Below are 13,907 nucleotides of genomic sequence, written 5' to 3'. Positions count from 1 at the left end.
AGCATCTGGAATGTATAAATAAAAGACAGTTGAAAAGCACTGTAGCCTGGAAAAGATAGCAACTGAAAATATACCTGCTTTGGGCTTCTTATATAAGATTATCTACAACTCAACTCCCAAGTTCCAGAGTGATCTTCTTGTACATGAAAAGTAAGGTAGGCACACCAGGAGTTAAGAAACCACAATAGCGTACTGGAAGGAAAGGCTTTGCACCAGAGGAATCCTAGGCCTGAATTTCACTTAGCTAGGACTAAAAGTAGCATCCCTAGCTCCCTTCCCTGGCCACATATTCCCTTGTGTCTAGTGACCTAGCAATGGCAGCCCCGAAGTTAAGTACTTCAATGAGCTCATCTGACAGAAATCAAGTCCAAAAATGATAGTTTTCCATTGAACTCGTTTGCTCACATGGTTCATTCTGCAGTCTCACAATCACTGGACCTCATGTAAGAGGGAACGAGATACATGGCGGGAGAGAGATGGAGTAGACTGCACTTTTCAGCACTAGCCAGCAGTCATCCTAAATTAGTTGTAACATAAAACTACACGCTGAAGTTCAATATGATGAGGCTAGGTTTCACTCACTAACCCAAAAGAAAATGAACATCCCCTCCCAAATTAAATATTCCTCAGTCTTGTTATTGAGTTGAAGTGTCTCACAGAAGCACATGGCAAACACCAATGAGGAGCGAAAGGACAGTGAAAATCTGTGGTTGGGAGATGAGGAGTCAGCAACATCTCAGCTTCTCAGTGTTGGTAAACTATTAGCTCAGCTGCTCATGGATCTGTCTAAAGGAATCATTTTGTTTTGCAGATCATCACATTAAGAGCCATTCTGGAAGAGACAAGACTCAAATGAACATGATATAATAAGCTTCTTTTGCTTGTGTTAGCAGGTTCTTACTAACACATTCAGTATGCCATTGAAAAGAATCTGAAAGAGCTCTGAAACATCTAATAGTATCACTGCGGACAGAAAGATACATTCATGGCCGCACAACTAAAATGTTCTCAGACTACTGAGAACTTAGTTATTCAGGAGGGGCATGAGCTTTAAAGAAGCAGATCTGGCTTCAAACCAATAGAAGTATGAAAAAAGTTTACTCAGGGGAAAGAAGGCCAAAAGTACTAAGAACTGAGGAAACAGAGGAACCAACACCGGGGAAACAGAGGCTCTGTTGTTTTGTCTGAGCAAATCTCAGAAGTCTATTCAGCAATTATTCTCTCAGTCTTAAAGCAATGGACCCACAGGGCAACTGTGGGGCATGAGCCCATTTCACCCAGCTTTTCCCTTTGTCCCAAAGGAGATGACCCCTCTGACAGTCTGAATGACTTTCTGCATCTTGGCAGAGAGTACTTGGCATTCCCTCTGTCTCTGGTCTCACCCTGTCCTCCCACAAAGAGGCCAGAGCAGAAGTCTCTGCCTATTGACTTGCACTTCCCAGCCACTGCTGCATTCCCATGGTAAGGGGAGGGGAGTTTGACAAGGAGGAGAGTTCAAATGCAAAGTCCCACACCTGAGTTGTGGCAGTCCCAAGCACAAATAAAGGCTGGTGGAGACTGGACTGAGAGAAGCCCTCAGGAGAAGGACTTGGGGGTGTTGGCTGGCAAGAAGCTCAACATGAGCCGGCAGTATGCACTTGCAGCCCAGAAACCCAATATCCTGGACTAAATCAAAAGAAACGTGGCAAACAGGTCGAGGGAGGTGATTCTCACCCTCTACTCTGCTCTGGTAAACCCCACCTGGAGTACTGTGTTCAGCTCTGGAGTCCAGAACACAAGAGGGACATGGACCTGTTGGAGAGGGTCCAGGGGAGGCCAAGAAGATGCTCAGAGGGATGCAGCACCTCTCCTATGAAGACAGGCTGAGAGAGCTGGGCTTGCTCAGCCTGGAGAAGAGAAGGCTTCAGGGAGACCTTGTAACAGGCTTTCAGTACTTAAAGGGGGGCTTAAAAGAAAGATGACAGACTTCTTGTGAGGGCCTGTAGTGACAGGACAAGGGACAATGTTTTTAAACTAAAAAACATAGATTCAGACTAGATGAATGGAAGAAGTTCTTTATTGTGAGGGTGGTGAGACACAGGCACAGGTTGCCCAGAGAAGCTGTGGATGCCCCATCCCTGGAAATGTTCTAGACCAGGCTGGATAGGGCTTTGAGCAACCTGGTCTAGTGGAAGGTGTCCCTGCCCATGGCAGGGGGGTTGGAACTGGATGTTCTTTAAGGTGCTTTCCAATTCAAACCATTCTGTGATTCCATGATTCTGTGATTCTATGACTGGGCAGTACCAAGCAGATTGATTGGAAGAGGGGCAGCACTTTGACGAGTGGGGAGAGAAGGGTGGCTGCTCCAGTGAAGGACTGGCAGTATTGGCCTAGTTGGGTGGTAGCAGTACTGCTGTCACTAAGAAGGGAGGGAACAGGCCCCTGGGCACAGTAAGAGGGAAAAATCAGCCTACAGGACCCTTCCACATCCGATATTCACTCCTTGGCCAGTCAAGTCTGGGTGTGCTATTAACACCACAAGATTTTAGCTCTAGCAAAACTAGTATTACGGCCCCAAAATATATCATAAGTACTTGCAGGTCTAAATAATTCAGATGTCAACATGGATATGAGGAAGAAAATGATATAACCGAAGGATTACTTTGTTTTCAAAGTTGCTATTTCTTTCTGTTTATGCACCCATACAGACACTTACAAATCAGTGAACTGGATGCACAACCAAACAGCATCACCAATTACATCTTTCTTTGAACGAAATCAGGGAAACATAGGGGAAAAAGAAACAAAAAAGCAACCAAATGTTATTTAAAGGGCAGAATTATTTGATTATATGTTATCTGCTATGTAAAGAGAATTCCCAAACTATCTACAATCAGAACGCTGAGGGTTGTTGTAAATGAATTTTAAGTAACTCCTGTTGGCAGAGTTATCTTCTCTTCAGGGTTGCCAAATCTCATTGCTTTACTATAAATCTCATTGCGCTGAACCATTTCTTTAAACCACAATTAAAAGAATCGCCAGCTAATGAGTTTCTTGCCTGTTTTTTTTTTTTAATTTTTTATTTTAATAAGTCTAAATTTCTCAGGGACATACTTTGCAGAGGGTAAAAAGATAATCAGGGTAAATACCATCACACCCGGGGTGTTACCATTCATCTAGTGCTTGCTCTAATCAGGAGAGAATTGCTGTCTGCTGGCAGCAGGACATGGGGTCTGGGGACTCACTGCCCCTTTGTGGAAGTGATTGCCCTGGTTATAAACCCTGGCCCCAGCTTAGCTTTCACTGTGTGCACCCTCATCTGACCTCACCCTGGCTTCTCTCCGAGTCTCTTCACATTACTGAAACCTCCACGAACATAAAAAATTCCACTGGCTTTTCTGTGACCCCACCCAGGGTTAGAGGCCTGTTTACAGCGCCAGCCCATAGACAGCAACATTAACAAGAGAAACATGGCATTTTTTAGCTGAAGCTGAAACTCTGGCAGGATTTGCATCTGTTACCTGCCCCATCACCATGTGCAGGCCTCTGTAGTGGATGCAAAGCTGCCTTTAGCCTCCACAGCTGGACATGTCTGCACGCACAGCATCAGTGTGTCAAGCAGGTCATGGCTCCTGCCACCAGTGTGAGAGACAGCGCAGGTCACAGCTACTGGTGCTCATTTAAAGCTCTGGGGTTTTGTTACATTTTCACTAACTTTCTTTAGCCATTGGTTCATCTTCCATTTGATAAAAAGCACCTAAGGGACATTGGTCTATCACGGCTGTCAAAATTTGAGTTAAAAAACTTCAGACTCAATTCAGTCGCAAGCCCTTTTTTCTGCCGTTTGTTTTCTGTGTTTTTAGCGTACATCTGAATCCCATTTAGAGGCTCTTCTGTTGAAATCCGGGGACTGGAAATGCATTGAGAACAGCACAAGCGCGGACTCCTGCTGCGTAACGACCCGGCTCCAGGAGGGGTTTCTGCAAGAACGCATCTGGCCTCACTGAGGGAGACGTGACCCCCTTTCCCTCACACCCACGGCTCGGCGACAGACACGTCCCCTGCCCCACTGCCGCCCCCCTCTCCTCCTCCGGCGCCTCAGGGCAGCCTTTGCCCGTCCCGCCCGGGCAGAGGGAGGAACCCCCCTGCAACAGCCGGGCCGCCCTGCGCATGCGCCCGCCGCCCGGCTGCCGCTCGCAGTCTCGCCGCACGGGGGCACTGCCCTGCCTGGCGCCCTCGCGGGCCCGGCGCCGGTGCTGGGAAGTGGTTCTGGGCCGGCTCCGCGACAGGGGTCGTAATGGCGGCGGCGGCGGCCTCGGCTCCGGCGGCCGCGGGTGGCGGAGGGGAGCGCAGCAGCACCCGGGAGCAGCTCCTGGCGGCGCTGGAGGATCTCGAGCTCTTGGCCAGGTACCGCGCTCTGCCGCCGGTGCTCGGATGGGAGGGCCCAGGGTGGCGGCTGGGCGCCGGGGGTGGGGTGACGGAGCTCGGCGCTGAACGTGCGCGGAGCTTGCGCTGAGGGTGGTTGGAGGAGCGGGTGTCCCTGGGGGTGGGCTGCGAGGGGATCGGGTAGAATTCGCATCGCATCGGCCCGGCCCGGCCTGACCCGACCCGACTTCTCGCTGGTGGGCGGGGCGGTAGCCGGGGCAGGCCCGTATGCGCGCGTTTCCCGGCTCTCCGGCCGTCCTCGGGCCGGCTCCTACGGAAGGGGAGAGAGTTGGTCCGGCCTGCGCTCCCCTGCGCAGCCTTGACCCCAGAGGTGCCTTAGTTCTCATTCTTAGAGCAGGAGAGCATGCTGTTATCCTTAGAGCATTCTACCACCTAATTTGCTTTCTTGCTTGGCAACCTGCGTTTCCTGGGAAATGCATACACACATCTCCCTCCCCTTCCCCCTTAGATTTTAGGCTTTTTATTAGTCACTAAAAATTACGTTTAACTCAGAAATCTGTAGATGGTGTTGCATGACTCAAGCCGTTCTGGCCATTGCCAGTATTAGTGTTAAAGTAGGCTGCAGCGTCTGCCTTTGGAGTGATAGCAATTCTCAGATACTTTTTCCGTGCTCTTTGGGGCTGGTCCCATGACCCTCACCCTGGCTGGCCACCATGTGCGCGGGTAAACTGGTTCCTTGTCATTTCCCTCCTCTCGAGAGAGCAGGAGCTTAGGAAAACTTTTTGACGTGGAATAACCCATGCTGTTTATGCGGCTGGCTCACTCTTTTGTGATTACCCCCGGTACAACAAGGAAAATACATTGGTCAGTTGATCTTGATTTTTGTTACTAGGTTTTATTTTGAGGTTTAGGTTTTACTGTGACATACAGGTTGCTAGAGAACACGTGTTTGTGGAGATAGAAATAAATCAAAATCCCATTGCTCTTTATTTGTTGTGGTTTTTGTGGGGTTTTTTCCTGGTTTTCTTTTTAACCTTGGGACCGTGTAGACCATTTGGGCCATCTACAATAATGAATCTGGAGCACTCCTCAAAAACATTTAGTGAATCTGCCTATTGACCAGCAAACTGTTGCAGCACTGTGGATCTAGGCCTTTCCCAGTCGTGATACTGGTTTGCTGGTATGGGCAAACATTAAGCAACAGTCTGTAGCCTTTGCATAGTTTTGAATCTGTGTCTGTGTGTTTTCAGGCTAACACATAGCAGAATTACAGCCCTCAATGCCACCAGCTTTGGTGGTGGTAGCTGATCTACTCGTAACATTTTGTTTGCTACTGCTCAGTGGTTGGTAAGGTAGAATAAAGCTTTAGTGGTAATGACAACTTTCTTTATTTTCTAGTTGTGTAAAATCATTTTAGTGTTTAGGAGTGACCAGGAGACATAGACCAAGAAGTTACTCAGAGCTTTATTGGTGAGGGGCATTTTCAGACATTCTAAAAAGCACCTATTTTCATTGTAAGGTTCTGGCCCCACTGCTGAATGAGTCATACATCCCACTCAGCTGTTTGCACTGACACAAACAGAGAATCTGTTCCAAGGACAGTGTCCTCAGATAGACAATTACTCATGCCATTAGAAGCCAAATAAGTTTGCTGAATTTACAGAAATGCCTTTTTATATCGTGGGCTTGTTGCTTAGTAAGTTCCCTCCAAGGTTCTTGATGGCTTTTCAGAATGGTGGTGAAGTAAATGGGTACCTGGAAGTGTGATCAAGAGGTTTGTTTGAGAAGCACTTCTAACCAAGCACCTGAAGATTATTAGTTTTTTTTTAATTGTATTTCTATGTGTTTGATATACAACTAATACACTATTGTAGAAATACTTGTAGCAAAAGTAGTTTCATAGCAAACTCTTTGAGTGCTTGAAAGTGTAGACTTAATTGCTCTAAGCCCAAGTTTGAAACTTGCTCTGTTTGGAAAAAAATGGAGCAAAAGTAGGGAAGCAAAATGGTGAGGACAATTTTTACACCCTCTTACAACAGACAAAGGCAGTATAAGTAGGATATGAATGTGGCTTATTGTGCTGTTTCTTCTTTCAGCTTCTGTTTGTCTTATGTAGTTTGGCAGGAACTCAGCACATTTATTGAGTATAAATGTACAAGTGCTTCGTGAGCTCTAAGAACAAAGATGTGCTTCAATCATGAGACTATTCATAGAATTACTCTTAGCTGAGAAATCCTTGCCAACACTGTACTATAAAATACTCAAGTCCATGCATAGTTTTGTAATATCAGTACACTGACAATTTGGGGATGACTTGTGATTTACAGATAATGATGTAGAAAATTACGCAAACACCAATTTTGAGATTTCCTTTCAGGGAGCTAATTGAAATTTTGGCAATTTCAAGAAACCAGAAGCTTCCACAACCAGGAGAGGAGAGCCAGGTAAGCTAACTTTCTAAACTGTATTTCTTTGTGTAAGCACAATGCTTCTATATCCCCACTACCAGCCTCTTTCTCCCTCTATTCTTGTCCGTGCTGAGCATAGCTAATGGTGATTATTAGGTTTTGGCCCCACTACAAAGGCATTCTTGGTCCTCATGTTGTTTGCTTGTTTGTTTGTTCATTTTGATGTATGCTTCTTAGGCTGCTTTTGCAAACAGAGGGAAGAAATTTTGTTTCATTTTCATTCAAACAGAAATACTCTATGAATGTCAGTGGCTCTTCTTTACAGCATGATTGAGGGTGTATTGTTACTCCAGCTAAATTAAAAGTTCTGCAAAACTCTTGTTCAATAGATCCTGGAACTGCTGATTCAGAGAGATGGAGAGTTTCAAGAGCTAATGAAGTTGGCAGTTGATCAGGGGAAAATCCATCATGAAATGCAGCTTTTAGAAAAGGTAGTAGAAAAGAGGGATAATGATATTCAGCAGCTGCAGAAACAACTAAAAGAAGCAGAGCACATACTGGTAAGTTCATAATGATGTGTTTGCTTTTGAGCATCTACTTTTGAAAAGGTGGCTGTGGAGGAAGTGGTGTTGTGTTTGAGAAGATTTAAATATTTAAAACTTCATAAAAGCTTAGTGGTTTGTCTTTATTTTTCAGTAGTCAAATACTTTTTAGTTATCATGGTATTCAGTTTTGTTTTATAATGCTAATTTTCTTCCAAACCTACTTTATTTCTGTATATTTTGAAAATGTTCACTGAACAGTTTCTTTGTTAAAATGCAATTAAATGCAAGGGTTTATTCATGAAGCTGACTTTGTGTAGTTTACAAGTTAAAGATGCTTTGAAGGTTTGGTTTGTTTCATTTTTTATTATTATTCTTTTTTTTACAACTAGGCAACAGCTGTTTATCAAGCAAAGGAAAAGCTGAAATCAATTGAAAAAGCAAGAAAAGGTGGGTATCCATGATTATACGTACTACGTAAATGCAGTTGTAAAGAAAGTTGCTCGTGAGCTTGAGTTAGTGATATTTATTTTCATCTACTATTACAAATGCTTTGTGTGTAAGCAAATTTCCATTTCATTATGAACCTATAAACAGAATAAAGGCAGGAATTAGTATTTTTTTTTTTTTGTGGCAAACATGTCTTTAATATTAAACTTGAATTCAACTGTCTCAATACTCTTCTTGGACTGATAATAGTCTACCTGGTTACCCAGCTGCCTCTCACCAAGTTGCCTCAGCAAGTCTGCTGAGGAAAGGAAGAGAATGCTTTTTGTATGTATGCACTGTATTTGAAAGACTGGCTAGCTATTCGTACTGGTTTGTACCTGTAACAATTTCTGACATTATGGCACTTACCAAGTGAAACTTACTTCTTTTTTTTTTTTTTGGGGGGGGGGAGGCATTTTCTTAATGTTTGGGTTTGGTTGGGTTTTTTTTACGTGTCTTTTATCATCTTGTTACACCTCTTTTATATAAAAAAAAAAACCCCAAGGAATTTCATTAAGCTTATGTTACTGTAATACATGCACATATTTAGAAGGGCTGCTACATGTATGCCCTACAATTATTAAACCAACAAAAAAATTCTTTACTACAGAAAATTCCATAATAAAGCAGGCGCTAAAAGTTTCTTACAAATTGTGCTTGTCAAGTACACTGCTTACGAGATTGGTTTGTGTTTTTCACAGCGTTAAAGATTTGTTGCCATTGAAGGTGTAGTGAATTTGTGGCTGTAAAGTCAGTTCACTGTAAAGGTTGGCCTTGCATAGTCTGTGAATCCTCTAAGTAGTCACTGCATTTGAAACATGCTCTTAATGTTCGACAAAATTACATTCCAGTATTCTAGCTATTAATGCCCAGTATTCTGAAATAATTGAATGATGCAGCCTCTTGTGAATATAGTAACTTCTCTTCCATTCTTCCAGGTGCCATTTCCTCTGAAGAAATAATTAAATATGCCCATAGGATCAGTGCTAGCAATGCTGTGTGTGCCCCTCTCACATGGGTACCAGGTAACCATCATGTTTATGGCAGCAGATTTTTTTATAATGAAGCGTGTTCAGTACCTTTTCTTACAATGCTTTTATACAGTGATAAACACTGGGGTTTATTGGAATAACATTGTTTTCACCCCTTCTAGCTTATATTTTCAATGAAAAATAGATATCCAAAGTCCTGTAGACTTTATTATGTACATCTTCAACAGGCTACAAAACTTCACATTCCATTAACTGACTGTCCTCCTCTGCTCTTTGTTTGCTTTTTTCCCTGGAATGTTGGCCCCAGTTGTAAGTTAGAACCAAGTATGGTGAAGGCTTTTCCATGTGCTTAGTTATTTTCCCTCCTGCCCCTTATAATACTCTTTTCAGAGAATGTTAGTAGATCAGTAGAGTCAGAAGCAGGGCTTCCATCATGTCGGGTTTCAATTTTAAGAACTATCCTTCTTGTCCAAAATGAGAAAGTGAGGGTTTTTTGTTTTTTTGTTTTTTTTTTTTTTTCCAATTCCTGCCCTTGCTGTTTAGCTTTGAAGTAGCAGGGAGAGCAAAGATATCCTCTAAACATGGGGATTTTTGGATGTTTTGTTTTTGTTTTTTTATTGTTGTGGCTTTTTAATGTACTTATCTGCCAGGTCTGAATGAACAAAGAAAGTCTAAGTGAAAGGCACAGACTTGGATTTTAACAAAACAGATGTGATGCTCATTGCTGATCTAAGCAATCAGAGTATGGTTTCTTTGGTCAGGAAACTAGGCACTGAAGAAGAAGTTAATGTCTGCAAGACAGTTGCTAAATATTTAAAAACATTCCTTTTTTTGTTTTAAAGGAGACCCACGTAGGCCATATCCTACAGATCTGGAAATGAGGAGTGGTCTCTTGGGTCAGATGAACAACCCATCCACCAATGGAGTTAATGGACACTTACCAGGGGATGCACTTGCTGCGGGCAGACTGCCAGGTGAGAGAAACTGTTTTGTTTGCTTTTCCTTATTCCTTGTACAGTCATAGCAATTATACATTTGCAAAGGCAAATCAGAGTAAAAATAATGAAAATTATGGCCAGTGTTGTTCCCTAGCAGCGATCATGTAGTAAATAGAGTTAACATTTAGAAATTGCATAAATTTTACTTCATGCTAAATCATACTGCAGACACTACAACTAACTGTAAGCAAAAGTCACTGAATTACCCTTCAGTTCACTTAAATTGCTGTAAATTAAGTGATATTAAATGGCATTAGAAAGCAACATTTTCAAAGCAATCTTTTCTTAGTAGTGATGACAAAGTATGGGATTGTGAAAGCTGTATTTGGAAGAAAAGTTCATTGTCACCCGCTAATTTCCTTTAAGTCTGTGCCGCATATAGCAAGACTCTTTGCTTAGAAGTTCTGGATTGAAAAGATGTTGCGAAAGACAGCTTGTGAGGTAGTACCTTGAGTGTAGGAATTGAGCTTTATAGTGCATTACCTTAATTGCTTAGTGAAATGGGCACTTCCATTGACTGTAGTGGGATTCATTGATACATGCTAAAATAGAATTTAGCACTAAAATATAGTAACTGAATCAAGAATCTAGTGGTTCTGTACCTGTGCAGCATTAATCTACCATGGTTAGACTAAATTGTGGATGTTTCTTAGTTTAGTTTCATAGATCTGTAACAGTTCTTACCTGACTATTAAGCCACTTTCAGGTGGTCTGGAAAGCTTGTTTTCAAAAATTGTACTAAATACATTAAAAGCCTCTGTACTATGACTCTATTGGAGAAATAGTAAACTTGGATTTAGTGCTTCTCATTATCTCTCTAATCTTCCTATTATCACCTCTTAGGAAGTGCCTTGAAGTTCTGCACCATCTTGCTTTCTAAACCTCTGGCCTTGGATAAAATGGGTCAGTGAGCTAATAGGAGTGGGACCCTGACATCTGTCTATAGCAACCCACTAGGAAAATGCTGAGGATGGGCCCATGTACTACCTTTTCTGTTCTTCTCAAACATGGTCAGAGTACGAGTTAAGGTTGTGTCTTCCTCACGGAGTTTGAGCATTTATTTGCTTAAGTTTCAGTAGAGGCCATTCGGGCTGGCTCCTCTGCCTTAGAGGATGCATATTTGCTCCTTTTACTTTTGAGTTGTGTCTGTGTAAGAACCGAAAGCCCACTCTTCAGGACATTTCCTTGAGAAGCTGAAGACTTATACACCTAAGTAAAGTTGTTAATTGAATCTGTATCTCCTATATCAGGGGAAATCCTCTTAATTACTAGACTAACAGGTAAAAGGGAAACATCAAAACTTCATTTAAAAGAATGTAGAGGCTGCCCTACTTTCTTTTGCCCTACTTTTTGGCATTTTGTATAGGGATCCTGCATCTGTTGGTGTGTGGAGGCATGTCCTGAGAATGCTCATTATGGGATTTAGCCCTTCTAGAGACTTTTGCAGGGAGATACCAGGTTACTGAGTCCTTAGTGAGTGTGCAAGCCAGCCACTGTGCTGCTTGGTAGCCTCAAAACTTGGAGGCTGCTTAGCACATACATTCAGCCTGGTTTAGTAATGGACTGGTTCCAGCATTGAAGTATGGCCACAGAATGTAGAACACTGGCTTTTATTCTCAGCTGGTTCAAATAAAGTTGTTTAACTTCACCAAAGGTGGGATGAGACCACCTTGTACTGTTGTTGGCCTTCCTAAAGCTGGCACAGAACTAGCACAAAGGCTGCATTCTGCCCTGGTATCTGCTGGTGGGTCAGATTTGTACAGCTAGGTAATGCATCTCATATTAGGGAACTGTAACTGTAGTTCATATGTGGAGAACTTGAAGATCAGAAGCTACTATGTGTGAGGAGACAGTGCTTCTGAGTTAGATAGCACCTGAGTGAGAATACATCTCCCATAGATGACCCCCCTGCTTAGAGAGTACATTTTTTCTGTACTCAGAATGACATGTGCTTTGGTTTTTGTTCACTTCTGACTACCCAATTATTTTTAATTCTTGATGTAAGTGGGAGACAGCTGGTTTCTTCTCTATGATAGTCTTAGCTGTGGTGCCTGATAGTAAGTGGAGAAGATTTGAAGCACAGCAGTAGGAGCATAAATTAAAAGGAAGGGAGAAGAAATGGCATATAGATGCATAGTGCAGCTTTGAAATGGGAACTGTTTGGGGGGGGGGCAAGGAAGGGAGAGATTAAGAAGTGTGGGAGGAGGGTGGGTTGGTAGGGAATACAGTGCGTAATGGTTTTGCGAGTTGTAGAAGAGAAGAAACAGCGAGAGGGGAGAGAAGTCAAAGGTAACTGAAGCTGGCCTGGCTGGGGGACAGTGGGCCATTCCCACTTCAAGTATCTCTGAGGCCCTGGTTTTGCTCCTGGTTATTGTTTTTCCAACAGCAAATATGGCACACCAAAGTATTTACAGTGAAATTTGGATAAAACCTTTTACTTTGAATTTCCATAGTCTACCTTAAGGTTTTAGGGTTTTTTTAATCCAATGTTTTCATCTATTTTTTCATACTGACAGAGGGTGATCATTTTCATTACTGCCAGTGGTTGTGAATGTTAAGGCAGTTCAAACTGTGCTTTGAAGGTGAAAAGCTCTGTATGCATATACACTTTTGAATAGGAGTAATGAGAGATCAAGAGCCATCTACATAAATGGGCCTCTCAGGTAGTGTAGGCTTTTGCAGTGATGGAGGATTTCAGCTGTCCAGGATTCAGGAAGGATTTTAAGATTAATTTTAAAACTGGAGTTCTGGCTGAGCTGTCTTGTTGTGTTTGTTGATACACAAAGCTGAGTGTTTGATAATGCCCCTTTTTTCCAGATGTGCTGGCTCCTCAGTATCCTTGGCAGTCAAGTGATATGTCAATGAACATGCTACCTCCTAATCATAGTAATGACTTCATGTTGGAGCCTCCAGGACACAATAAAGAGAATGAAGATGATGTAGAAGTTATGTCAACAGACTCCTCAAGCAGCAGTAGTGACTCAGACTAGGTACAAGAGGGACAGTATCCCTAGTAGACCTTTCCTGTGGTAAAGGTAGGTTGGGTGCTGTTCATCATAAGACACAATATCCTTTTATTACACTGGTGGCCCTGTGTAGGGAGAAAACAGCTGTCTCGGAAATAGGGTGACTAATTTATAAACCATGGACTTCAGAATTTTTTTTTGCATTAGATACTCAAGTAAAATGACTGGGAGCTTTCTGCTGGAGGAGAGATGTCACATTTCCAGCGATTACGTAAATGTGTGAATGTGTATGTTTGCAAGAGACACGGTGTATATATATATATTTACTATACATTAGATGACAAAAGTTCCTGGGAAAAAAGGTGTAAGGGGAATCCCCATGTATGTTTGTTATTAACTTTACTCTTTTGATGATAGACTTTTCTATGGCACAGAAATGAGACATGACATTTATAATTTTAATACCTTTTTTTGTCACTGCCTAAATCCATGTTTTTGAGCTGAGAACAAAAAACATGGGAATAAGGTGTAAGGAAAAAGTTTGTAATTATTGTAATATATAATGATTTGTCATAAATAAACTGAGCTTTGATGTAACTTTGCGTTTCTTTTTGCAAACTTAAATCTTCGATGAGTTACTGTGTAACTTCAGTACTTATCACATTTTATCCCAGTATGTGGTTGAATTCTGATTGGAGTTGCAGAAGCTTGTGCTCATTTTTCCCCTTTGCAAAATGCCAAGTCAGTATTAGAAGCAGCTGAGTCATCAGGATCTGAGAGCCTGCCCTTTTCAGCTGAGCTTTGCCAGGTACATGCATAACTGGGAAGACCCTGAGGCAGCCATGTAGACTGCCCATCCATTTGCAAGGCTTCTGGTTAAGCATCCTGGGCCCCTGGAGATGACATGCTTTGGGGCACACTGCAGGTTCAGCTCCTTCCAGTTCAAAGTACTCATAGATTCTTGTCTATAATTTTTCAGTTCTTTGAACCTGCTGATTTGTTTACTCCAGCAGTTGCATTTCCTGCCTCAGCAACAATGTTCTTTCATGTTTCCAAAGGCACTTGGCTTTGCTTTCCTTGGTCTGTTTCACTCAAGGAGTTATTTTACGATGGCTACTTTTCTCTTAAGTAAATCTCTGGTAAGATC

The 13,907-nt window shown here is 42.5% G+C and overlaps 1 protein-coding gene across 1 annotated transcript; it reads left to right on the top strand.

Annotated features, from left to right (window-relative positions):
• The first annotated feature begins 4,184 nt into the window (after nucleotides 1-4,184).
• MED4 (mediator complex subunit 4) lies at nucleotides 4,185-13,357 on the top strand. The gene is made up of 7 exons (XM_065678240.1): nucleotides 4,185-4,386; nucleotides 6,743-6,809; nucleotides 7,163-7,333; nucleotides 7,708-7,765; nucleotides 8,743-8,829; nucleotides 9,639-9,770; nucleotides 12,612-13,357. The coding sequence occupies exons 1-7, from the start codon at nucleotides 4,277-4,279 to the stop codon at nucleotides 12,782-12,784; spliced, it is 798 nt and encodes a 265-aa protein (XP_065534312.1). The 5' UTR covers nucleotides 4,185-4,276; the 3' UTR covers nucleotides 12,785-13,357.
• Nucleotides 13,358-13,907: the final 550 nt, after the last annotated feature.

Source organism: Lathamus discolor, chromosome 4 (assembly GCF_037157495.1).
Source record: "Lathamus discolor isolate bLatDis1 chromosome 4, bLatDis1.hap1, whole genome shotgun sequence".
NCBI lineage: Eukaryota > Metazoa > Chordata > Aves > Psittaciformes > Psittacidae > Lathamus > Lathamus discolor.
The sequence above is the reverse complement of the archived record's forward strand: the minus strand, read 5'-3'. Positions and strand labels throughout refer to the sequence as shown.